The sequence below is a fragment of the Geotrypetes seraphini genome, chromosome 4 (genome assembly GCF_902459505.1).
Source record: "Geotrypetes seraphini chromosome 4, aGeoSer1.1, whole genome shotgun sequence".
In the NCBI taxonomy this organism is placed as follows: domain Eukaryota; kingdom Metazoa; phylum Chordata; class Amphibia; order Gymnophiona; family Dermophiidae; genus Geotrypetes; species Geotrypetes seraphini.
In genome coordinates this window covers 65939185-65967110 of record NC_047087.1, presented here as the reverse complement: position 1 = coordinate 65967110, position 27926 = coordinate 65939185, and the positions used below count along the sequence as shown (strand labels likewise).

Below are 27926 nucleotides of genomic sequence, written 5' to 3'. Positions count from 1 at the left end.
TCTGGATAAGCTGGAGTCTTTGAAGACTTTTTTTGTTAGGCATAAGTAAATGGCATTGCAATAGTCAAGTTTGGAGAGGATGATGGATTGGACAAGGATGGCGAAATGTTTTTGGCAAAAGTAGGATCTTACTTTCCTCAGCATGTGGAGGCTGAAAAAGCATGATTTTGCCAAGGAGTTGAGGTGGTCGTTGAGGGAGAGAGAAGAATCAATAGTGATGCCAAGGACCTTGCTTGAGAACTCAAGGTGCAGAGCAGCGCCTGTGGGTAGTGCGAAGATGGTGGGCAGGTGTTCTAACTTTGGGCCGAGCCAGAGTAATTTTGTTTTTGATTCATTTAGTTTCAGCTGTACCGAGAGGGACCATAGCAGGAATGTCTCCATCAGGTAGCATCATACATGAACAAATTATACGAGAACATGTGGAGGGGCATAATAATAAAAAAAAGTCTAAATCCCCTTTTGGCCTAAGGCCTTAAACGTTGAAAGCAGAAGCAGGGAAAATGTCCATAAAGAGGTTTTCTTTTTTATAATGGCCTGCCTCTACCTTCAGCTGTTAAACGCCCAGACCACCACTACTTCTATACTAACACCATATAATCAACCTAAAAAAAGCCTAACTCCCAAATGCCCAAAACAAGAGCTTTTAGGTGAAGGAGGAGCCAATCCTTCGCCTAAAAGCTGAATTCTGTAAACGGTGTCTGTCAAAAACACCGGTTAAAGAAATTCCCCCCCTCAATGATCCGGGCAGGAGGGAGCCCAAGCCCTCCTGCCCAGCGGCACCCCTGAACCCCCGACACGATCGGGACAGGAGGGAGCCCAAGCCCAAGCCCTCCTGCCACGCTGAAAACCCACCCGCCTGACACGATCAGGGCAGGAGGGAGCCCAAGCCCTCTTGCCCTGCTGAAACCCCCTACCCCCCACCCCCCATTAAAATACGGGCAGGAGGGATCCCAGGCCTTCCCAGGATGCAACCCCCCCCCCACGACCACCCCCCCTGAATCCCCGATCGGCCCCCCCTCCCCATACCTGAAAATCATTGGTCGGACGGATGGGTGCCAAGCCCGTACGTACGACAGGCCAGCCGTCCCCAGAATGGCTGGCCTTAAGGTCTGATTAGTCCAGGCAGCTCAAACCCCACCCACAGGTGGGGCCTAAGGCGCCTGGGCTAACCGGAATAGGCCCAACCTAGCTTAATTATTTTCTGTGATAATTACATTGACTAAATGTTTTTAAGTCACTAATTTTTCAATTTATACATTTATAAATTTTTTAATAGCAATGTCTATTTTATTCATATTTGCTTGTTTTTCTGTTATAAGGATACCATTTATACATACCTGAGAAGAAGCTGCCTTGAAAAAAGACAAAATTAACTTCCATGTGAGAAGATAACCTAAAATATAGCAAAATTCTTCACTCAGTGGCTGGACCACTGCCAATTCTCCCACTGGAATATCTGTTAGAATATTTGTTAATAAATCCTCCTGAGTAATAAGAACAGCCATAAGAGCAGCAGGTGGAGATCTAGAAAAGAAAACACAGATTAATAGTTATTCAGTCTTATTTTCTAAATGGAATAAAGTCTGTGAATAAAATTCTCATCTTGCTTGGGTTTGATTTCATATGGCACTAATATCTATACTATACTAAAACTGCACTAAGTATTAATATATATAACATTAATTGTTAGTTCAAAATATAAAACTTAAAAATATAAATGCCACATCAGTATGGTCTTCTGCTCGTAAACAAAAAATAATGAATTTCTCAAATATAAAACATTGAGGCCTGGATTCTGTATAGGACGACCAGGAAGGGCATCCTATACAGAATCGGGTCTATGCCCGCCTAAAATAAATCCGATTCTGTAACCGATGTCCATGTTACAGACACCAGTTACAGAACCGGGTTAGTGTAGATGCAGCCGTTACACTTATCGTGGCAAGGGATCTCCCTGCCGCGATAAGTATAGCGGCCGCCTGTTCCCCCCACCCCCATCCCAAATGAATGAAGCAGGAGTGATGCCCAATCCCTCCTGTCCGGAGACCCACCCACCCCCCGACGATCGCCGGCAGGAGGGTGCTCAAACCCTCCTGCCAGAAGGCCTCCCTCTGAGGTTCGCCGGCAGGAGGGTGCTCAACTTCTCCTTCTGGAAGATGACCCCCCCCCCCAAGTAAGACACCCCCACCCCACTAACCTTAAAAGCTGAACAAACAGATGGGTCTTCCTACCGTCTGGCTGACCCACCTCTGTCGAAATGAGGCAGGCCCGCCTCTTTCTGACCCATCCCTGAGAAGCCTAAGGCCCGATTGGTCCAGATGCCTAAGGCCCCCGTTCCATTAATGGCTGCCATCAGTTTTCACTGGACTTGTGAGACCTGACGGCAACCATTCATGGAGCGGCATAGGACAAGGCAGGCACATGAAAATCTTGCATCTGCCATTTGCACCGCTCTGATGCTGCTGCAGCTAGTTCGGGAGTCAGCCGGAGGGAAGGGCAGGACCACCGGATGGGGAGAGGGGACGGGGAGGCCCTGCCTGCCTGCCACTAGGCCTGCCTGCCCTGTGCCCTGTCTCGGCCTACCACTAGATCATCCGAGGGGGGACAAGGTACAGAGCCTGGCAAGGAGGGGGGACAGAGCGCAGAGCTTGGCAAGGAGTGTGGGGTTGGGTGCAGAGCCTGGCAGGGAGAATTTGGTTCAAAATGTTTTTTTTCTAGTTTTCCTCCTCTAATTCTAGGGTGCATCTTATGGTCAGGTGCATCTAATGGAGTGAAAAACACGGTAATTTACGTACAACTTTCCCATTTTTTTCTTTTTGATTCTACTCGTAAAACCATAGATCACTGAAAATACTCAGAACATGAAGGAAGTATTTGTGAAATGGCCTTAATTTCAAACATGTAAAGGAACCATAATCGGGTACTTTCATGTGGGTATGTGTTCCCATGGAGCAAGATAGTCTGATTAATGCCCCCCATAAACACACAAAGTACCTGTAGCTGCTAGGAAGAAGTGATCAAGGTTAGGTCAGTAAAGGGAAGTATGTGCAGAGATTGTATATGAAACTGAAAACTTGCATATACTTTGCATCTGCTTCAATTCAGGTACAAATTGCAGAGATACTTTGAGCCGGATTCTGTATAGGATGCCCGGTCTCATCAGCTGCCTATGTAGCTTTTGAGAATCGCACATGGGCATCCTACATAGAATTGTGTCTATCCTAACAGACCGACGCCTAACCCCACCTAACCACCCCAATTCCCTAACCAGCGTCCATGTCACAGGTGCCAGTTAGAGAATCATGCTGCCACTGATCGCCGCAAAGGAATCTCCCTTTGACAATCAGTCTAGCAGCCGCAGCAGGGAACCCATTCCCCCTGCGAACTTGGCCGGCAGAAGAGATTCCCACTCCCTCCTGCTGGAACCCCTAAAGACCCCCCACCCCCAAATGTCCACAGCAGGAGGAGTGCCCAATTCCTTCTGCCGCTACCCCCAAGACATCTCCCGACAGGAGGGATGCCCACTCCCTCCTGCCATTGGCCCCATGGGAAGGGCCTTAAGGATCTGCGCCAATCTGTCCCTCCCCAGTGCATCCCAAAATACACTGGGAAGGCCCGCCATTTTGTTGTGGTGGGTCTGGCGGCAGGAGTGGGCATTCCTCTTGCTGGCCATCAGATAAAGGTATGGGGGCGCAGGAGAATCTTGGGTGTCGGGGAGTGTCAAGGGTGGAGTTGGGGAATGTAGGGTATAGTCAAGTAGTGTTTGGGGGACTTTAGGTGATGATGGGGTCAGTGGCAGGAGGAAGTGGGCATCCCTCCTTCATGGGTATGTCCCGGGGGGGTTCGCCTAGCCTTGGGTGAGCTTAATAGACCTATGTGCCTCCCTAGGCTTGCGAAAATGCCTACAATGTAGGCAGCCTGTCTTGGGGTGGTTTTATTTTTTTTTTTACGTGCACCCCGATTGGCTGGTTAGACAGTGGTACGTCGTTTATAGAATTTGTCCCTTTCTGTGCTTCAGGAGGATTTTCAAAGACAGACTCTGCATTAATGCTCTTATACTGTTAGAGTTGTATATAAAATGTAGAAAACATACAAGACTGGTTCCTCTTCTTCATCCCCATAAAATTTCAGATTTTCATCATCGAATTTAGGAAGCTCTGGCATCAACCTGTTCAGAAATTTTCAAAATATCATGTCTTGGTCTATGCAAATTTGCTAGAAATAACTGAATCAAGACATAGTACATTACCAGCTATTGTAAAGGGTAGAATCCTCTGCTCATCTCAGAAAAGCAACAGTGCGTTTAGAGTTAGGTAAGCTCAAGATACTTAAAGATATACATACATATACAGTATATACATACATTCAGCAAAGTAAGTATCAAATACAAAAATGTCCTCTTAAAAACTTTTTGGAGGCGTATTTTCCCCAAGTTTTAAAGAAGATGGCTTTTATCTCGATAATCTTTCTGGTAACAGAGCATATGAGTCCTGATGACTGTGTTAACTTCCCCTGACCGCGAACTGTGCAAAAGGAATCATATACTTTCATTTGTAGAAATGTAAAGTAATAACATGGAATTCCATTCATAAAATATGATAGAAAAGTTATTCTTCCGCAAAGCAGAAAAATTTGGGAAGAATTGTGCATGCATTGATCAATCCTTTGACTTTTTATAATCAGATGTCCTAAATTGGACTCTCTCAAAAACCGAGCTGGAACAGATGTACTGGTGACATCTGTGAAAGGCTCAGATTCTAGTGCAACATTGTAGCAAGTAGAAGCTAACAATAATATCTATGCACAACCCACAGTGAGACTAGGGAAAAATTAGGTCTTTACTGGCTAATTTTCTTTCTTTTAGTCCCTTCAGACACAAACAGATGGGTTTATGCTCCTCTGCCAGCAGGTAGAGACTGAGACACTAACTTTTGGCTACAATACAAGTGGGCTGTGCAGGGCCTCTTACAATCAGTCTTTACAAATAGCCAAGCAAAAATCCACTAGGCTGAACAAGAACATACAACTCCACATTCACATGGAGAAAACCAAGGAATAGTCCCAAATCGGACCAGGGGAGACTGTTGGATACTGATTAGAACAAGAATTTATTAGAACGCCCCATAAACCAACCGAACCAAATGTTGCTGCTCTTTCAACTCCCCAAACAATCAGCAACAACCAAATCCCACAGAAAAAACCCATACCCGCCTTGAAGTCTGATTAGGCGGTATAAAAAATTTATAATAAACTTGGAAACTTTTAGTACCCTTTGCGAAAATACCGAACAATATGACCAGGCGGGGTCTGTGCTGATCTGGAGGGACTAAAAAAAAGAAAATTAGCAGGTAAGGACCTAATTTCTCCTTCTTTAGGATCCCTCCAGACTGGCATTGAAACAGATAGGACGTACCCAAGCAGTACCCATCATGGGGTGGGACCCCCGAAGGGCCGCTACAAGAACGCGCTCACCGAACACTGCATCCCAACACGCCTGAATGTCCACACGGTAGTGTTGAACAGAGGAATGGAGAGAAGAAAAGCTGCAGCTGTACAGATATCCACTGGAGGTACAAGAGAAGATTCAGCCCAAGAAGCTGCTTGACCTTGAGAGGAAGGAGCCCTGAGGAATTCTGAAACAGGCTTCTGTTTGTTGGAGAAGGTACGCCGAAGCGATAGCCTCCTCGATCCATTGCACAATGGTAACCTTGGAAGCACTGTCCCCCTTACGAGGACCCGCTAAGGAGACAAAAGAATGGTCTGACTTACGGAACTCCTGGGTCCGTTGAACATAAGAGCTAAGCCCCTACATACATCCAACTTGTGCCACTGCCTCCGCTCCAAGTCCTCCCACTTACAAAATACTGAGAGGACCAGTGTTCCCGCTAAGCTGCGCTGGCGTGCGCTGGCGCACAAAATATTACATCGCAGCGCACAAGTTTCTCGTCACAGCGCACGGCGTACGGCAGATGGCAGGGCGGCGAGAGGAGAATCGGGCGAGTTGGCTCATAACTTGCTGGCGCCCAAGCTCACAGCGAAAAAAGTTTGCTCACAACACCCGCCCGCTTAGAGGGAGCACTGGAGAGGACCATGGACTAGTCACCAGGAAACGGCGAGACCACCTTTGGAAGAAAAGAGGGGACCGGCTGCAGCATGACTCACTCCCTAAGAACACCGAAGGGAGGCCTACACGAAAAAAGACCTGCAGCACCAAAAATTTGTCTCATGGAAGAAATGGCCACTAAGAGAAAAACACCTTAAAGAGGAAGGTCTTTCCACATACAGCTGCTGAGAGGCTCAAACAAAGGACACATGAGCACGGAAACGGCTAGGAGGAGACCCCAGGCAGGAACCAACAATGACACTGGTGGCTGGATCAGCTGTGCAACTCTCAAGAACCAAATCACATCTAAACGCTTACCATGCCAAAGACCATGAATGGAATATCAAGCGGCAATCTACACCCAAAGCAAAAACTAGGCAAGGCCTCGGTCTAGGCCATCATGAAGAAAACTCCAGATTGTGAGGCAAAGTAGCCCAAAGGGAAACCACTCCATGCACAGAACACTATTCCTTAAAAATACGCTAACCATGGACCTAAGCCCAAGAGGAGGAAATTCTCCGAGACTCTAAGAGAGAGGAGGCTACTTTATCCAAAAATTCCTTGTTCCTTAGGCGATCCCTTTCAAGACCAAAAAGGACCCAGATCTAACATTGGAATGGGACCTGGAGAAGAAGATTGGGCGAGAGGGACAGTAGGAGATGATCTGCCACTAGCAGACAAACCAGAATCGCAAACCACTGGTGCTTGAGCCAAGCCGGAACCACAAGAATCACATGTCCTGCGTGTAGGGCAATTTGAAGAACATTGCCCACAAGAGGCCAAGGAGGAAAGATATAAAGCATGCCTTCCATCAGCCAAGCATGTCCAGAACATCCAATCCCTTGGCCTGACACTCCCTGCGCAACCTGAAAAAACCTCAGCGCTTTGGCATCGACACTCAAGGCCATGAGATACATGATCAGGCGACCCCAAGCCTGAACATGCAACTCAAAGGCTTCTAGCCAGAGACACCACTCACTGGGATCAAGTGCATGACGACTGAGAAAATCTGCATGGACAGCGTCCACACCAGCAATGTGGGAAGCCGAAATGTCCTGAAGAACAGCCACTGCCCATTCCATGAGCAGAGACGCCTCCAGTGGCACCAGAAGACTCTTGGCACTCCCCTTACGAGTGACAAAGGCCACCGCTGTGGCACTGTCTGAGAGGACTCGAACCGACTTGCCCTCCAGCCAGGACTGGAATTTTTACCATTGCTAGCCAAATGGCTCTGGTCTCCAGAAAAGTGATTGACTAGGATGCCTCCCCACTGGTGATCATCAGCCCTGAACCAAATGACCGATGCACTTAACTCCCAAATCAAGGAAGCTGGCATCTGTGAGAAGCCCTGCCACTGGGGCTGATCGAGACTCACTCCTGAAGCAATTTGGAAGACAGGGGCCACCAGCGTAGGCTGCGCCAAACTAAGTTCCAGAGCAGGACCGGAGAGTCTAGATCATGAATCTGTGGTGACCACCGCCTAATAAGCGCATACTGAAGAGGACGCATGTGAGCCCGAGCCCACTGGACAAATTCCAAGGAGGCTGCCATGGACCCCAAGACCTGCAGAAAGTCTTGTGCCAAAAGACATTGGCAATCCATCAGAGAGTGAATCTGCACCTGCAATTTGCACACCCTGGCCTCTGGGATGAAAAAATTCTCCCCAAGCTGGTGTCAAAAAAATGAACGCCGAGACACTTCAAGCGCTGAGACGGAATCAACCGGCTGCGGGACAGGTTGACCACCCAGCCCAGGGACTGCAGAAAGTCCACACCCCAAGCTATGACTCGGGAACTCTCCTGCAAAGACTGTGCAAAGCAGCCAATCTTCCTGAAAGGAGTGAACCAGAATGCCCTCCTTATGCAATGCTGCTGCCACCAAAACCAGACTTTTGGTGAAGGTGGGCGGTGCTACAGCTAGAACAAAGGGAAGCACTCTAAATTAATAATCTTCTCCCAAAATCGCAAAGCGAAGGAATCGTAGATGGGAGGCCCATACAGGAATAGGTAGAAATACCGCTGTCAGATCAAGAGAAGACAGAAACTCCCCAGGGAGAACAGCCAGAAAAAAGATGGACTCCGAAGTGCTCTGCTAACACCTTTAAAATCTAAAATGGGTTGAAAAGACCCCTCTGTCTTGGGCACTGCTAAGTAAATGGAGTACCTGCTGGTGAAAATCCCCTGAGGAAGCTCTGGGACTACCACATACAGGACCAGCAACCTAAGCAACCGAAAAGCCTTCCTCTTCCAAGTTGCCTGACAAGGAGAAAAGAGGAAACGATCTGGGAAAGGACGTGAAAACTCCAGAGCATAACAGTCCCAAAACACCTCCAGGACCCCATTGATCCATTGTGATCTTGGCCCATCCCTGGTAAAAAAAAACAAAACTCCCACAACCAGGCTCTGATTGGAACCGTGGGAAGGACCCGTAACACATGTGTTGGAAGACATGTGCTTTGGAAGGAAAAGAGGTCACACCCTGGCCAGGGCGGTACCTATAAAATCCACTCAAACGTCCCCAGGCAGCATCACCAAGCAAAACCTGGCAAGGTTGGGCGGGTTTTCAGGATTTCTCCAATGAATATGTATGAGATCTATTAGCATACAATGAAAGCAGTGCATGCAAATAGATCTCATGCATATTCATTAGGGAATTCCTGAAAACCCAACTGAATTGCGGCTCTCGAGGAGGGACTTTGACAACCCTGCCTTAACGGATATAGAAAATCCTCCCCAAGATCCAAGTTCCCATCCAGAGGAAACGGAGCAGCCAGAAAAGAATCTTCATCCCAAGATACCCGCGGTCACTCGGACAATGGCTGAGGTGGGGCCAGATAGAAGCAACCTAAGCAGGAGACTTAACATGGTGGATGTGGAAGGGAAAGACCAGTTATAGTTAATCCAGTCCTCAGGGATAACCTGGCCAGTAGGGTTTTCAGGATATCCACAATGAATATGGGGATGAAAGAGACTTTGAAAACCCGACTGGCCAGGTGGTCCCTGAGGGCTGGGTTGAATACCACTACCCTAGACGACCCGCAGAACTGAAGCAGGACCCACAGCCGCCTGTAAATAAGCCTTGCACATGGCTAACATAAAATCAGGGCTCAACAACCCTGGCGGCAATCTAGAATCATAGAATAAGCAGAAGACACATTTAAGACCTGTTCCTGTCTCTCTAAGTTAGGAGGAAGGTTGCCTGAGGCAGTGGGCAAAATGGATGTGTTTCCTGCCAAAACTGAGGGAAACGCCGTCACTAAACTGACACCTAAAATCAAATGAGGCACCGAAGGCAAACAACCCCACCGATACAGAAAACACAGCTAGCAGCCCCCTCAGCGGTCTGCTAGCTTGAATCTGCCAGACTGCCGACAACCGAGGAAACCCCGGTGTGGGCGGCAGGTAAGGTCTGAATGTCATCAGCAACTCTCGCCGACAAGCAGTGCACGCACGAAGGGGATCCAGACACACCAACACTCGAAGCCGGGTCCCTTTCGAGGCAGCCAGAACATTTTGTGCACCCGCCGACCGCATCCACCGCTCAGTGCCCATATAAAATGAACTTATGCTGCTTCTTTAAGAGGCTCTTACTGAATGCACCAAAAACCCACGAACAATAACGCTCAAAATGGTGGCCCCATTTTTTTCTTGTGTCTTTTTTATTTTTTAACTTCTCAATGCTCCATTTTTTTTAACTTCTCACAGGCTCACCAACTGTCTCAAGTTAGAGCAGACCCCGCAAGGCACTCTGAACTATAGTCTATACCGGTATAAGTCGTCAGGCGTACAGTTGAGGCTCCTCTAAACACAGAAAACCCAGGGAGGTGGGGGAAATGGGGGTAGGGACTCAACCCTTTCGAGTGTGGCACCCCCAAGGTCAGTAGGACCCCCAAGCTCTATCCGGAAAGCAAAAGGGACCAGAACATTCCCTAACCAGATCAAATAGGTCAAAACAACCCAAAGCACAGATTGAGAAAAAACTGATTGTAAGAGGGACTGCACAGCCCACTTGTACTGTAGCCAAAAGTTAGTGTCTCAGTCTCCACCTGCTGGCAGAGGAGCGTAAACCCATCCGCTTTTGTGCCGGTCTGGAGGGACACTAAAGAATGTAGGGGTTAAAAGAACAAAAACTGAAGGGAAAATTCTAATTATTTAATGGCAATCAACTGATCCAAGTGTGCAAGATGTTATTGCAACATGTACACCAATACAAGATAAACAGAAAAACAAAGAAATACTGCAGAAGCGATGTACCTGATGTTCCGGATTTTATACATTGTTATGGCTTGCCTATTCTTGCATTGGACTCCTAGGGAAGACGTTTTTGTCGAAACATGGACTGGGTCATCATACACTTGGCACCATAGCTACACAACGGTTATTCATTTCAATAAAGACTTGTCATCAAGTACATTGCTTCTGCAGTATTTCTTTGATTTTCTGGATACCGAAATCTACTGCAGTTACGCTGGAACTCTTTTTGTGCACCAATACAAGATTAACAGGATCAATTTGTCAGAGGAGTTAATTGCAAAACAAAGACTCCAGTAAATATAATCAGTTAATAGAAGGTAGGCATCCACTTTACAATGTGGTTTTTAGAATGCTCTCCAGAAAGTTTTTTTCTTTTTTAAATAAAATGTGTGGAGGGGCATAATCGAAAGGGACGTCTAAGTCCGTTTGTGTCTAAGTCGCAAGTCATTCAAAGTAAAAAACAGCCTAGGACACATTTTTGAAAAATACGTCCAAAATTTTTTTTGTTTCGAAAATCGTCTAACTATACGTCCTGCCGATCTGATCGTCCAAGTCATTAAATCTTCCATCTTTATACTACATTTACGTCCAACTTTTCGTCCAAGCCTAGAACAAACCCTGTTGGACGTGGGAGGGGTCTGCAAAGTGATGGACTGAACACCCTCACATGCCACCTAAATAGTGGGGTACCTTACAGAGCACTACTGCGAACTTCACAAAAAGGGTTCCATGTCTTCTCCTCACTAAAGCTCCCTTATAGGTCATGGTAAACCCCCAAATCACCTCCAGAATCCCCTAGACCCACTTATCTACCACCCCAATAGCCCTTATGGCTGCAGGAGCCACTTATATGCCAGTAAAAAAGGGTTTTGGGGTTGTATAGGGGAGTGCACATGTTTAAGTATCCATGCAGTGATTACAGGGGCTTATGGGCATGGGTCTTCCTCTTTATAGGTCCCTAACCCCCCTCCCCCCCCAAGACAACTTAAGCCGCCTCTGTGCTGGACGACTAGGCTTTCCTATGCCAGGCGGCCAAGTGATGATGGTCTGGAGGCTGCATTTTAAAGGTGTGATTAATATTTTTATGGGGGTGGGGGTGGGTCGGTGATCACTGGGGTAGTGTGTGGGGGTCTGTTTTATGTGTTTGCAGTGCTTATCTGGTGACTTTAGGTAGTTTTTTGTGACTTAGACCATGTTTTACATGGTCTAAGTCACAACGTCCAAGTTCCGTCGATCCTGGGCTATATAACTTTCGGTTATACATGCTGTACGACTAAGTCTAAGTCGGACCACGTCCCGCCCAACTCCTGCCTTGACACTACTCCTGAAACGCCCCGTTTAGCTTTGGTCGTTCAGCGGCATTATGAAGGCCTAGGTCGTTTAGAAATATGTCCAAAACCCGTTTTTATTATCAGCACTTGGACATATTTGGGAAATGTTCATCCAAGTGCCAACTTAGGCCGGTTTTTGGATGTTTTTTTCTTTCGATTATGAGCCCCATAGCTCACATTTCTTCTGCAGATAGCAACAAAATAAAAACAGTATGTCTGAAAAGTGATGTTGCAAGTTTATGCATTTTAGGCCAGATAAAGTAATTTTTAAAAAAAATACCCTTTCCAGTTTCTTACTTATTTAATATGTGGTAGATGGCTATCTGTACAGGTCTAACTCTGTAGAGAAGAAATGGAGCAAAAGTGTTTAACACCGTCTGAAGTTCATCTGGTAGATTTGTCTTCTGGTTAGCAACAAACTTTGGTGACAGCCTGTGGTTCAAAAGCTGGTCCTTGGAGATGTATGTTACAGCATCACTAACAAACATCAGCACAGAAGCATTAGAGAGGGTTGAGGGAGGATCTTTGTTCTCTCCTATTTACAGCAGAAGAAACAAAAGCAAAAATTCAATCAAATCCAAATTCTGTTGAAAAAAAACTATTTTGGCTCAGCAATTTCTCCCTTTTTCTTTTTGGACCTCAAACTCAATCTGAACTAGGGCTGGGTATTTTTCCCTTATTTTATATCCCCTTCCAATTAATTAGCAGAGCCAATGCAGTAACAGTCCTCAGCCAGAGTCCATTTAGTAGGACTCTGTCCAGAATCCAGCAATTGTGGGCCTTAAGTTTGTCTATTATGTGTCAAATGTTTCACAATGTCTTGGACTCTACCCCTCCTGGAGCTATGAACATTGTATTTACAGCACACTTAGACATTGCTAACCTAACTCTAATATTAAAGACATTCAGCACAACATTGCACAGCCAGCCCTCCTCACAACTCCCCCACCTCTCAAGACAAAATAAAACAAAAAAAAGTTTTAGTCTCCATGGAAATGATATTCAAAACCATTTAGCCAGGTAGGAGAGGCTCCTAATAGTTAAATGGCAACAGTTGCCTATGAAGAGATATTCAGTAGCACTTACTGAGCTAGTGCCATTAAATATCCCTTTTAACCGCAAAAAAGGAAACCAGCTACACCACAGACCCCCATAAAACTGTAATGTTGGGGTTCAAGGTATTTGACTGCATTATAAGTGAATCCACGTTATATGGAGGTCCAAAGAATAATAAATCGCAAAAAGAAAAAAAGGGGTTCGACCCTTGAACACATTGTAAGCAGTCCCATATTATATCAAGCCGTGCTATATAGGGTCTATGGTTTATTTTGTAGGCAGTCTGGGGGTGGAGTCAGCACTTAACTGGATAAGTAGCATCATTCAGCTCTTAACAGATGAGCATGGGTAAGTGGACGCCAGCGCACTCTTTAAGCAGCAGTTGCCAATTGAACTGCTAGCTTTCACTCAAGGTATGTAAAATAAAAAAAATATATGGAAAATGACTCATGACCAGTGTTCCCGCTAAGCTGCGCTGGCGTGCGCTGGCGCACAAAATATTACATCGCAGCGCACAAGTTTCTCGTCACAGTGCACGGCGTACGGCAGATGGCAGGGCGGCGAGAGGAGAATCGGGCGAGTTGGCTCATAACTTGCTGGCGCCCGATATTTTTAGCTCACAGCGAAAAAAGTTTGCTCACAACACCCGCCCGCTTAGAGGGAGCACTGCTCATGACGCAAGTTTTTTATATTAAAATAATTATTGCCTTTATTATTTCCATCATGGAACTCAAAAGATTAGTTGCGTCATCAGGAGCTCTTTACAGTGCCAAAACGCTGGCACTGATCTCAACTTGATAATTTGTAGCTCCCCAACATATACCTTTTGTCCTGCATGACATCATTGGCTGTCAGCCAATCCATTAACAGAGGCTGTCCTTAAATTTGGACAAAGAACTTCTCTTTAACATGGAAGTTCCAGAAAATCATATTTTTTGTTTACATTCATTTCTGAATATACATAAACATATTATAACATAGCCAAAAACTTTAAATCTAAACCTACTTATCTGTTTCAGGAGAAATTGCATTTGAAGTGCTGAAAACTTCATGGCCCTGTTAGTACCATAGAAAGGAGGGGCTGTGCCCCCCTCCTGCTCTGAGCTTTACAGAAACTGAAGTTTCAAAGTTACACTGACACATTCCTAAGTGTGGGCTACCAATGCCCCCCTTCCTATGCTGGAGACTGATACAGCAGTTTCTGACTCTAATTACTTCCAGATGTTGCCTCAGGATTGCTTCTTAGAATTTCTTCAAGTTTAAAATATATAAAATATTAGAAATTAAGTACACACCATTCTTTCATATATATCTTTCATCCATCATTTGCTTGGGGCCCCTTTCATCCACATCCATACCATGTATTTCATTCATATTTAATGCAAGAAAACTTTCTCTATTATGTCCAGTATACCCAGCTCAAGCCCATCTGGTATCAATTAGACCACGAGGGAAGCTCAAGGCAGGCAAAACCTGAACAAAGACTAGGGACATAGGCTGAACACAAAATGGAGTAAAGCCAAGCAGAAGACACAGAAAAACAGAGAACAAAATGGAGTCACTAATGTTTCTATGTATGTTACACATTACCTGATTTCCTCTATGATCTGGCTTAATAGCAAAGTACATAAAGAGAATATTATTATGCTTTTCTTTAATATTAATCTGTAGTGTGTTTTTCTGGCCTTGGCTACATCCATATTCAGATTTTTATTCACCAACTTTTCGCACGCTTCTATTGGGCGTGGCCTTAACTAACACATATGCTCGTATCTAACTAGAGTTAACCAGAACCATACGAAAAGCAGGCATTTTTGTAGAAAAACTCCACAAAATACTCCACAAACACATCTTATTCATTATCCACTCCATAGCGCCCCCCTAGAGTCCACGAGTGTCATTACTGCTCACTGATTAAGTTAAAACTGGATAAATAGTTGCAAAAATAGTAGTCCTACCCTTGGCTGGTTTAACTTAAGATAAGGGCTGAATATCAGAATGTATCCAGTTAAATGCCATCTGGCTGCATGATGACAGATAAAGACCAAATGGCCAATTTAGTCAGCCCATCTATAGTAAACCATTATTTCTTCCTCTAAGAGATCCCATGTGCCTATCCCATGCCTTCTTGAACTCAGACACAGCCTCTGTCTCTACTACTTCTTCCAGGAGACTGCTCCTTAGATTACTTCTGAGCCTATCACCTCTTAACTTCATCCTATGCCCTCTCATTCTACAGCTTGCTTTCAAATGAAAGACTCAACTCATGTGCACTTACACAATGTAGGTATTTAAACGTCTCTATCATATCTCCCTTCTCCTGCCTTTCCTCTAAAGCATACATATTGAGATCTTTAAGTCTGTCCCCATATGTCTTATGACAAAGACCACGCACCATTTTAATAGCCTTCCTCTGGACCAACTCCATCCTTTTTATATCTTTTTGAAGGTGCGGTCTCCAGAATTGTACACAATATTCTAAATGAGGTCTCTCCAGAGCCTTATACAGGGGCATCAATACCTCCTTTTTCCTACTGGCCATACCTCTCCCTGTGCACCACAGCATCCTTCTAGCTGTCACTGTCACATTTTCAACATGTTTGGCCACCTTAATATCATCACATACAATCACATCCAAGTCCCTTCTGTCATACACATAAAGTTCTTCGCCCCTAAACTGTACCATTCCTTTGGGTTTTTGCAGCCCAAATGCATGACCTTGCATTTCTAAGCATTAAATTTGCTAAATTTCAGACCATTCTTCAAGCTTCGCTAGGTCTTTCTTCATGTTATACACACCATCCAGGGTGTCTACTCTATTGCAGATTTTGGTATCATTTGCAAAGAGGCAAATCTTACCTGACAGCCCTTCAGCAAAATATTGCTTATAAAAATGTAAAAAAGAACAGGCCCAAGAAAAGAACCTTGAGGCACACCACTGGTAACATCCCTTTGCTCAGAGCGATCTTCATTAACCACTACCCTCTGTCGTCTTCCACTCACCCAGTTCTTGATACAGCCTGTCACTTTGAAGTCAATCCCGAGGGAACTCAGTTTATTTAAGGCTTTGCTAAAATCTATATACAGTACTCCCCCGATATTCATGGGGGTTCCTTTCCAGGAACCCCCGCGAATGCTGAAAAACCACAAATATGTTTTTTAGCGGGGGAGATAGGAGAAGGCAGCCGGAGCACCAGCGAGTGAAGGAAATCACTTGCGGTATGCTCCGACCGCCTCTTCCTGTACTAAAGTCGGGCCTCACCAATCAGGAGCTGCTTTGACATGCAGCTCCTAATTGGTGAGGCCTGACTTTAGTACAGGAAGAGGCGGTTGGAGCACACCGCGAGTGATTTCCTTCACTCGCCGGCACTCCGGCTGCCCTCTCCTGCCCAGTCATTCACAGTTGGAAAATACCTCGAATGAAAGGGACCGCGGACCGCAAATTCACGGAGGAGCACTGTACACCACATCTAGTGCACTCCTTTTACCCAATTCTCTGGTCACCCAGTCAAAGAAATTGATCAGATTTGTCTGACAAAACTTACTTCTGGTGAATCCATGTTGCCTCTGGTCCTGTAATCCATTGGATTATAGAAACTTCAACATTCTGTTTTAAAAAATTTCCATTAATTTGCTTACCAAAGAAGTCTGACTTACTGGCCTATAATTCCCTATTTCTTCCTTGCTTTCACTTTTGTGTAAATGGACCACATCCACCCTTCTTCAGTCCCCAGATACCACTCCCGACTCTAGAGAAGCACTGAAAAGGTCAGTTAGCGGAGCCAACAGAACTTCACTAAGTTCCTTCAGCACCCTCAGATGTACACCATCCTGCCCCATCACTTTGTCTACCTTTAATTTAGATAGCTCCTCACAAACACAACCCTCTGAAAATTGATCAGGATCTACCACTCCTTCATCTTTATTTGCGTTTATCTTCTGCGGTCCAACTCCCGGTGCTTCAGCCATGAACACAAAACAAATATATTTGTTAAGCAATTCAGCCTTTCCTTTATCAGCTTTTACATATTCCTCCCCTTCACTTTAAAGCCTCGCAATACCACTTTTGCACTTTTTCCTATCACAGATATATATAAAAAATGTCTTGTCTCCCCGTTTTACCATGTCAAGTTATTTTTTTCTTCCATTTGTATCTTTGCTTTCCTGACTACTCGACCAGCCTCTCAGTTTTTCCAGATATTTTTGCCTGTATTCCTCTTTCTGCAATCTTTTGTAGTTTATGAAAGTTAACCTCTTATTCCGTAACTTCTCATTTACTACTTTTGAGAACTAAAGGGGCCTTCTTTTCCTTACAAAAATATTTGTTGCCTTTACAATAACTCTTTTCAGTTTTGCCAACTGCATTTCTACTCCTTCCAGACATTCCCATTCAGACAATTCCTTGATGTAATTCCCCATCCGAACAAAGTTATTTTTTTTTTTTTTTAGTCTTAACATGAGCTTAGTGCACCAAAAAATGTAAAAGGGCCCCATAACTTGTTAACTGATTAAACATATTTATTTAGAAATTCTGTGTGTCAAATTCATAGTATATGAGAGGAAGCCGTATTTATTTACAGCAGAAGAATAACCTTTCAGGACAAATGTCCATATAATCAGATGCACATATTCCAAAAAAGCAATGTGCATGCCAAACAGAGACAATTTATGCTCCAAAAAAGCTGTGATATTCCAGTGTCAGACTGTCAGTGCTGTACACTGCCATGCAGTGGAACTAAATTTGATTCCTGGGACACAACTTCTACTCCTTGATTCAACTGAAGATGCTGTGGAAGCAGTATTCATTGTTCCTGCAGGTAGGAGTCTTAGTCATTGTACAAGTGTGATACTTGGTGGCTGGATTCAGGACTTCTGATTGCAGGGCTCCAAAAAGCAGTCATGTGATTTTGGTTCTAGCCCATTTATAGTTCAATAAATGTATTACCCATCCTGTTCTCCCTTCAAAGATTCACTTAACATAACCAGAAATTACAAACTATAAAACTGAAATGTACAAAGTCTACATTTAGATTCCCTAAGCTGCAAAAGGTATTTCTACATTATACTGTGATGATAGATATAGCTAGGAGATTATTTTTTTTGTATTAGAATGTAGAGGTTTTAACTAAATTCACACTAGCTAAAATCACTAGGATAAATCTTGATTTTGAGGCATCAGCCATAATTGGTCATGCAGATGTTTTAGCATTAACAGATATATCTCTTTGGTTATGTGTGTACATATAATGCTATACATTTTAAAAAAGAAGTCTTTAAACAAAAATAAGTCAAGTAGGACATTTATTCTACCCTTTGCAGCATCAACACCTTCTTCCTTCTACTGACTACGCCTCTCATATAAAGAGAGGCGTAGTCAGTAGAAGGAAGAAGGTGTTGATGCCCCTGTACAGGTCATTGGTGAGGCCCCACTTGGAGTATTGTGTTCAGTTTTGGAGACCGTATCTGGCGAAAGACGCAAGAAGACTTGAGGCGGTCCAGAGGAGGGCGACGAAAATGATAGGAGGCTTGCGCCAGAAGACGTGTGAGGAGAGACTGGAAGCCCTGAATATGTATACCCTAGAGGAAAGGAGAGACAGGGGAGATATGATTCAGACGTTCAAATACTTAAAGGGTATCAACGTAGAACAAAATCTTTTCCAGAGAAAGGAAGATGGTATAACCAGAGGACATAATTTGAGGTTGAGGGGTGGTAGATTCAGGGGCAATGTTAGGAAATTCTACTTTATGGAGAGGGTAGTGGATGCCTGGAATGCGCTCCCGAGAGAGGTGGTGGAGAGTAAAACTGTGACTGAGTTCAAAGAAGCATGGGATGAACACAGAAGATTTAGAATCAGAAAATAATATTAAATATTGAACTAAGGCCAGTACTTGCACAGTCTGTGTCTGTGTATGGCCGTTTGGTGGAGGATGGGCAGGGGAGGGCTTCAATGGCTGGGAGGGTGTAGATGGGCTGGAGTAAGTCTTAACAGAGATTTCGGCAGTTGGAACCCAAGCACAGTACCGGGTAAAGCTTTGGATTCTTGCCCAGAAATAGCTAAGAAGAAAAAATTAAAAAAAAAAAAAAATTTAAATTGAATCAGGTTGGGCAGACTGGATGGACCATCCGAGTCTTTATCTGCCGTCATCTACTATGTTACTATGTTACTATCACTCCAATTATATGAAATTCCAGAAAGCCTTTTGCAGAATGTTGATTCATTAGGATATGTAATTTACTTTTACAGCAGAAGTATTTTTTAAGGTTATTTTACATGATGTAGAACCAAAAAACTTTCATCAACAAATCTATAATATTTAGACTAATGTGTAACATACCTGCAATTTTCACTAACAGTGGTAAAAGTAAGCGGTGAATCCCTTCTGAAAAAAATTCCTTCCATTCACTTAAGAGGTTTCTGGGGAGCTTTTCAATAGTGCTTGGAGTGATGTCTTGGAAATATACACTAAGGGCAGAGGCCAGCTTACAACTTTCACAGGCAAAAAGTTGAATAAGTGGAATGTTAAAAAGGAGGGTGTTCTCATTCACAGTCTGAAAAAAAATAAGTTATCAACATAAAAATCATTTAGTTTTAAAATTCCTGATTAGTCAACCTATAGCCAACAGCACCTTTCCCAATACTACTAAAATCCTAAATAACTAAGCTATACTGTACAATCATTATTATTCAACAATCAATTTACTAAGAAATTTGAACTAAATGCAAATTACCAACGCCTATCTGAAGATGTCAGAATAAGTGCATTAAGGGGATTTGGATTTAACTCAAACTTTTTCACTAATAGCTCAAGGTAAATTACAGCATTCATCACATTGCACTTCTAAGCACACATTCAGTGGGTCCACTCAGCTCTCCCTCTGCTGCCCACAGCACCAGACTATGAACTGTGACAGGCCAAAGATAGATATAAGGGAGTAGCAGCTCCCACAGTAAGAACTTCCCTATTATGCTCCTTAGCATTCTTTCTGAACCTTTTGAATCCTCTTTTATTTTCTTTGTCAGGGTACAAAAGCAAATAAGTAGATGGCCCTGTACCCCTCTAGGAAGCCTGCTTCTCTACCTGCTCCAAAGTATGGCAGAGTGGCAGTAAAATGGTTGCCACTGATTAATGGCAGAAATGATGAGCGGCTCAGGAAGGAAACTATCCCCAAGTCCCCCCCCCCCACCCCTCATGTACATTTGCAGGAAAACCAGGAACAGCCCCTATATGTCAGGCAAAGGAGCCAGTGGTAGTACTGAGCCTTAGACTCCTATACCATACATAGCACCAGCTGACATCCAACCTAGTCCTGGTCTCCTAGAACTCTACCGAGCTTTCCACTGCCTTTCTGCTCTGCAGGCTTTTTGGGTATGGGTTTAGCTCTCTAATTTTCCTTTTATAAGTCTTAATTATTTCTTTAAGAAGTGATAGGCTCAAGAGTAATCTAAGGAAATACTTTTTTACAAAAAGGGTAGTAGATGCGTGGAACAGTCTCCTGGAAGAGATGATGGAGACAAAGACTGTGTCTGAATTCAAGAAAGCATGGGATACATATGTGGGATCTCTCGGAGAAAGAAAGAGATAATGGTTACTGTGGATGGGCAGACTGGATGGGCCATTTGACCTTTATCAGCCATCATATTTCTGTTTCCTTTTTTTCTATATCTGAATGACTTAAACAGAGAAATAATGATAGCCCAAATGAAACACAAAGGTTTCTCTCTTTTTTTAAAATTTATTTTTTAGTTTGTGTTGCAGGGGATCCAGTACCCCCTCATTGGTAAGAGCCCCATAGGGAAGCAAGCTAAGGCCCATGGGTTATGCCTTAAGGCTATGGAGAGATTAACACCACCCAGGAGCAAGGCCCTTAAGCTCATCCATAAAAGTGCAGATCACAGCCTGCACTATGGTGAGCTAAGCTTCGGTTCTACAGTACAAGCCCTGAACAATTTTACTAGCTCTTATACCGTTGATGTCACTGAAATAATTCAGTAACTCTACCTCCATCTGCTGATAAGAAAGGGACACAACCCAATAGTATTGACCGGTTTAGCAGGAATGGAGGAAATGTACTTTATCTGTGGTTACCATATTCTGCACACAATTACAGCACATCTATTTCAGTAATTACATATTGTTGTTACCCTGCAGAATTCAGATTTGTTTACAGTCAAAGTAACATAAATTTTACCTCTAACCAAGCTAACATGGAGCACATGATGAAATCCCATTCATTCTCTGCCAGTGGACATGATGAAAGATTTATCAGTAGAGAAAGGTGACGGATTATCTCAATATTTAAGGCAATAGCCTGAAGACTTGCATCTTTCAAATTACTGCAAGTAAAGAAAAGTGGCAATATAAAGCAATCAAAATAGTTTCTATCAAAGGTATTCTTTACTTCATTAAATTTATTATATATATCAGATCAGTAATTTATTTTCTCATCTTACCTGTCTCTTGGTCTTCAATCAACATGCAAACTTTACTTTCTATTTTCCTATTCCCTAGTTCAGTCACTCATCCTTTACTCATCTATTCAACTTAGTGAGACATGCCTAACACTACACCTCTAAAGCCTTTGTGGTTTCTAACCCATACCCATTCCTATCCTCCCGAGAGTAGATTTTCTTCAGTCAATCATGAATTCATTTCTAGAAGAGGAAAAGGAAGAGTTGCTACAAAATCATTTTGTCAAATTTAGAATGCATCTCTTTGCAATTGCTTTCTATGCTATTCTGAGCACTTAGCCATTATTAAGTTCCCTAGCTGGTTAGAGAAAGGGAACAACTATTCCTGAAGCAATGTAAAGGGCTAGCAATAAGTAGTTTATTTATATTCTGCCTTTAAACAAGGCAAAGTACAACCATACATACATAATTAAAATGACAAGACAAAGCAGACATGGCAAAAAACATCAAATGAATAAATTCATATAAAACATCCATATTGATACTTCATTTTACATCTTAAAAGATATTATCCATTTCAGATTGATATTCTGCAATTTCCCCAATGGGTTTTTCCAAAAATAGGAAATACTTATTTAACAGCTTGACCATATCTGTGACAAAGGCAAGTGCCCAATAATGGAGTCCATGTGCAAAACCAAGTTTGCTATTTGCATATATACATACTGGCAGCTCTTCTCCTTTATGATAAGGCTATGCTCCTACTCGTGGAGAGAAAAGAAATACTGCAGCTAGGAGACATTTCTCTTTTAAATGTGTGTGTGTGTGGGGGGGGGGGGCGGACATAATTTTTTCATGGTTATACATTAAAGAGAATTGTAATCTGTCTTATCTCTCTTCCATAGCTAGTAACCCATTTTATATTATGAAGCATGACTAAGAAAAGAAACTCTTTTGGCACATTCAAATAGAATAAAACATGGGTATAAGAACTCTGGGAAAAAAAAAAATTTGAAGTTTGCTTCCAGTGTGTTTCTTATTTTTGTGTTTGACACTGTGGTTTCTCTTTCTGTTCTTGCCAATTTAGATGGACTTTTTTTCCTACCATATATGCCAGATTTGTCTAAAATTTGTCAACTGTGTTGACATCTCAGCACAACAGACTCCTCTACCAAATTAAAGTCAAGTCTGTCTATGAAGAAAATGCTAATGAAAGATGACTGAAAATCCATGAATAAAGCAGTGATGTTCCTGAACATTCACTGCAGAATTCCAATGGTTAATCCCACGTTCACAGTGACTTTGTTCACTTCAAATACTTGCAGAAATTCTTCCAAGCCGCCCTTTCACTTACATAACAAGACTACTACTTCTTTGAAGGTGTGAATAAACGTGAATAAAGGTAAGCCGGTTGATCAAGTGTATCTAGATTTTCAGAAAGCTTTTGATAAAGTTCCTATGAGAGGCTCCTGAGAAAATTAAAGAGTGATGGGATAGGTGGCAAAGTTCAGTTGTGGATTAGGAATCGGTTATCGGATAGAAAACAGAGGGTAGGGTTAAATGGTCATTTTTCTCAATGGAGGAGAGTAAATAGTGGAGTGCTGCAGGGATCTGTACTGGGACTGGTGCTATTTAACTTATTTATAAATGATCTGGAAATTGGAGCAACGAGTAAGGTGATTAAATTTGCAGATGACACTAAACTGTTCAAAGTTGTTAAAAAGAATGCAGATTGTGAAAAATTGCAGGCAGACCTTAGGAAATTGGAAGATTGGGCGTCCAAGTGGCAAATGGAATTTAATGTGGACAAATGCAAAGTGATGCACATTGGGAAGAATAACCTAAATCACAGTTAACAAATGCTAGAATCCACCTTGGAGGTTAGCACCCAAGAAAAAGATCTGGGTGTCATTGTAGACAATACGATGAAACCCAATCTACGGCAGCGACCAAAAAAACAAACAAGATGCAAGGAATTATTAACAAGACTAAGAATGTTATAATGCCTCTGTATTGCTCATAGCGGCACTAGAAAAGTTTCAAAGAGTGACCAAGATAATAAAGGGGATGGAACTCCTCTCATATGAGGAAAGACTAAAAAGTTTAGGGCTCTTCAGCTTGGAAAAGAGTTGGCTGAGGGGAGATATGATTGAAGTCTACAAAATCCTGAGTGGAGTAGAACGGGTAGAAGTGGATCAATTTTTCATTCTGTCAAAAATTACAAAGACAAGGGGACACTTGAAGTTACAGGGAAATACTTTTAAAACCAATAGAAGGAAATATTTTTTCAGAGTATAGTTACGCTCTGGAACGCATTGCCAGAAGTTGTGGTAAGAGCGGATAGCATAGCTGGTTTTAAGAAAAATTTGGACAATTTTCTGGAAGAAAAGTCCATAGTCTGTTATTGAGAAAGACATGAGGGAAGCCACTGCTTGCCCTGGATCAGTAGCATGGAAATGTTGCTATTCTTTGGGTTTTTGTCAGGTACTAGTGACCTGAATTGAACACCGTGAGGATGGGCTACTGGGCATGATGGACCCAGACCCTTGATCTGACCCAGTAAGGTTATTCTTATGTTGACATTTTCTTGGATCCAATACTTGCCATCTCTTTTCCACCCTCAATGCTCTACTCAAAGTACCCTCACTTCCGGCTTTCTCTTCACTTTCTCCCCAGACCATGGCTGAATACTTTCACAATAAGGTTCACAAGATTAACCTTGACTTCTCAACAGAATTGCCACTGTCTCTCCCTCCTTCCGTCTGCACCACCAAACCTTACCCAACTCCTGGCACCTTTTCTTCCTTCTCAGAAATCACGGAAGAGGAATCTGCACATCTTCTCTCCTCCTCCAAACACACTACCTGTTCCTCTGATTCCATCCCCACCAATCTTCTGATCACCATCCGTGCTATGTGCCATATCCTCAACCTATCACTCTTTACTGCGACTGTACCCAATGCCTTCAAACATGCCTTAGTTAGCCACTCCTCAAAAAACCATTGCTAGACCTTACCAATCCATCCAATTATCGCCCTCTTTCCTCCTATTCAAGCTATTTGAATGTCCAGTCCTACACCGTTGTCTTGATTTTCTTTCATCCCAAGCTATTCTCAACCTCCGACAATCAAGCTTTCACCCTCTACATTCTACGGAAACTGCTCTTGCTAAAGTCTCCAATGACCTGCTCCAGGCCAAATCCTAAGGCCTCTGTCCTCATCCTCCTGGATTTATCTGTGGCTTTTAACACTATAGATCATCACCTACTCATCGATACGCTGTCCTCTCTTGGATTCCGGGGCTCTGTAATCTCTTGGTTCTCTTCCTATCTTTCCCATCACACCTTTAGTGTATCCTCTGGAGAATCCTCTTCCGCTGCCATTCCGTTATTGGTCAGCATACTACAGGGCTCGGTCCTGGTACCTCTTCTCCATCTACTCTTCCTCCCTTGGCACTCTAATCTCCTCCTACGGCTCCCAGTACCATCTCTATGCTGACGACTCACAAATCTCCATCTCTATGCCCATAATTTCTACAGGAATTCATACCTGAGTCTCAGCCTGTCTGTATGACATTGCTACCTGGATGTCTCACCACCATCTAAAATTAAATATGGGCAAGACTGAACTCCTTATCTGTTTTCCTATATCTGCCTCTTCCTTTCCTCCATTCTCTAATTCAGTAGATAATGCTCTCATCCTCCCTGTCTCGGCAGCCCGCAATCTTAAGAGTCATTTATGACTCATCTCTTTCCTTCTCTTCGCATATTCAACAGGCCACAAAAACTTGTCTCTTCTTTCTAACCAACATCACTAAAATTTTCTTTCTGAACACTCTGTCATGACCCTCATCCATGTTCTTGTCACTTCTCACCTAGATTACTTTAACATGCTTCTTGCGGGTCTACTGCTAAGCCACCTCTCTCCCCTTCATTCTGTTCAGAATTCTGTTGCATGCCTCATATTCCACCAAGATCGTTATGCTCACGTTACCCTCTGAAGTCGCTTCATTGGCTCCCTGTCCGCTTCCACATACAGTTCAAACTCCTCTTACTGACCTACAAGTATATTCACTCTGCAGCTTTTCAATATTTCTTCTCTCTCCCTACACTCTGCCTCGGGAACTCTGCTCATCAGGTATGTCTCTTTTGACTGTACCCTTCTCCTCTACAGCTGACTCTGTCCCTTCTGTCTTGCCGCGCCATATGCCTGGAACAACATGTCTGACTTGGTACGTCGAGCTCTGTCTCTGGCAGAATTCAAGTCCAGGCTGAAGGCCCAGTTTTTCGAAACTGCATTTAGGTCTTAACCCTACTAATTTGCAAAGCACCATATCTATTTGTTATTCCTTCAGATGCCTCTACCCTCTCTACCTCTTCTCCCTTTATATTTCCCTACATGAGCAGCATATATTGATTCACCATTTTTATCCAATGTGTCTTTCATAATTAGACTGTAAGCACTTTTGAGAAGGGTCCGTCTCTTGTGTGTTTGAATGTACAGCGCTGCATGCATCTGGTAGCGCTATAGAAATAATAAATAGTAGTAATAGTAGTAATAACTAAACTGCTGGAGAAACAATACTCACCAGCTAAAGATGAAGAGGTTCTCAAGATCAGTTTCCCAGGACATAATGATTTTTAATATTCCTGGCAATATTTCTTCACAGTCTCTATATCCATTCCTCAAACAAGAGTTTATAGCAGCAAGATATCCAAAGCCTCCTACATTTTAAAACGATGACAAAAACAAAATCCAAGGTTATATATAATGGACACAAACATTTTCTGTTTCATGAAAGGGGAGACTATTCCAAGGTATAGCTCTCAAACAAAACTGTTCAGCTGGATGAAGATCACATCCAATTAAGTTTAACCACACAATACATAGACACATTAGTTTGCATAAATAAAAAATGAGTATACCAAATCAACTTACAACCTATCAGTCAGAACCGATTGCGGTCATAAGTCGACGACTACCTGTACAGCAAAAAATTGTCTAGACATTGACAATAATTTTTTTTACCTGTTTATCGTTTGCAAAATTAGATCAATTTTTGTTGTTCACTTTCTCCAATTGTTTGCTAATAAACTTCTATTTATTAGCTCTGTGTCTATAAACCCCAGTAATTGTTTTGTATTTTGTTTGCAGGTGTTAATTTATAGAACTTGGTGACCCCTGGGTTTTGTAAGAGTCCTTAGAAACCACCAGTTTGCAGAGTATTTTTACTGCTCAGAAACAAGAGGAAACCCATTGGGCAGGAAGAGCACTGCCAGTGTAGAAACATATGCAAAGATACATGTGAGGACTGAACAGGTTTTTGAAGGGCCATCCAAATGTCCACAGAGTTAACCCTTAGCTGTATCAAAATTAGAGCTGGGGCATTACATAACATGTCCAAATCTGAGTAGGAAATGCAGACTCAAAAAGCATTCCTTTTGCTAGCACTAAGGTGAAGAAAATTTTATATTTTTATAAATACAACTAAAGAAACAGTTCCTTTTTGTGCATTTTAATAAATCATACAGGCAAACAGAGAAAAGCCTCAACTTAGAATACCAACAGTACAGGAGAAAGGCAAGGGAGACATCCTTTCAACCAAAAGCAAGCCTTTATTTATTCAAGAACACGGTCCCAACAAGGATCCTAGTTTCAGCATATATAAATGCCTTCCTCAGGGGACACTGGTTCAATCGACCGTTAACGGTAAGAGCACTTAGCAGTACAGACAGGCAGCATGACAGATATACTGTTTGATTAACCAGATTATATAAATTGGAAGCATCAAAAGTGGTCTATTTTACTTCCAAAGGTATATCATCATCAACTATTTATCGCTTCAGAATATAATCTTCACATTTGATATGGCTCAAGGCAGAGAATATAAAAAAAAATATATTAAAAAAAAAATGAAGTCCAGGAAAATAACAAGGATATATTTTTTGTCCTTCAACAAAATAGATTTCAAAACATACTTAAAATTAAAAGAAGATAGAACAGGAAACAAATTATTTCTACTCTCTTAATTATAAACTGCATTAAAAAAAATCAAACTTGCACTGTTTCTTAAACCTTTAATCTTGCTCTCAGAAATACTATAGTAGAAACTAGAGCTGATCCAAGAAAACCTTTTCTTCACTGTATCCGTATGTTTGTTTATCTTCCTTCAATAATAAGACCTCCTGAGAAGACTAGGGTGAATACCCTGGCGACAAGGCTTAGTGGTTTCTAAAATAAGGTGACATACTGGTATGTGAAATGCAGTCAAAAGCGAGGACCAGGTTTTGCTCGCAACTGGTTTACTGATTTCTAAGGGATTTTCCTTTTGGTCTTGAATCCCTGGAGGGTGTCTTCCCCTATGACAGACTCCGGAAGAGCATTCCAGTTTTCACCCTGAGAGTGGTAGAAAACTGGAATGCTCTTCCGGAGTCTGTCATAGGGGAAGATACCCTCCAGGGATTCAAAGACAAAGTTAGATAAGTTCCTGCTGAACAAGGATGTATTTGATAGGGCTAGTCTCAGTTAGGGTGCTGGTCTTTGACCAGAGGGCCGCCGCGTGAGCGGACTGCTGGGCATGATGGACCACTGGTCTGACCCAGCAGCGGCAATTCTTATGTTCTTTTTTGATAATGCTGTTGAGGAGGCTTCTGTGGATATATAGTTAGTATTTTGTGTTGACAACAGGGCCTTTGCTAACAGTAATAATGAAAGCCCTGGGCAGAAAAATGCTGCTGCTCAATGATGTCTGTGACTAAAGATTAGATGGTTGT

The 27926-nt window shown here is 42.9% G+C and overlaps 1 protein-coding gene across 2 annotated transcripts in view; it reads right to left on the bottom strand.

Moving 5' to 3' along the window:
• The window catches only part of LTN1 (listerin E3 ubiquitin protein ligase 1), a 146281-nt gene that overhangs the window by 20613 nt on the left and 97742 nt on the right, over positions 1-27926 (bottom strand). For both annotated transcript variants that reach the window (XM_033942385.1, XM_033942384.1), the window contains exons 20-25: positions 25742-25877; positions 20935-21079; positions 19080-19293; positions 11985-12222; positions 4094-4168; positions 1338-1524 (exon numbers count right to left, since the gene is read on the bottom strand). In XM_033942385.1, coding sequence (XP_033798276.1) covers positions 1338-1524; positions 4094-4168; positions 11985-12222; positions 19080-19293; positions 20935-21079; positions 25742-25877 — 995 coding nt within the window. The remainder of the gene's footprint in view (positions 1-1337; positions 1525-4093; positions 4169-11984; positions 12223-19079; positions 19294-20934; positions 21080-25741; positions 25878-27926) is intronic.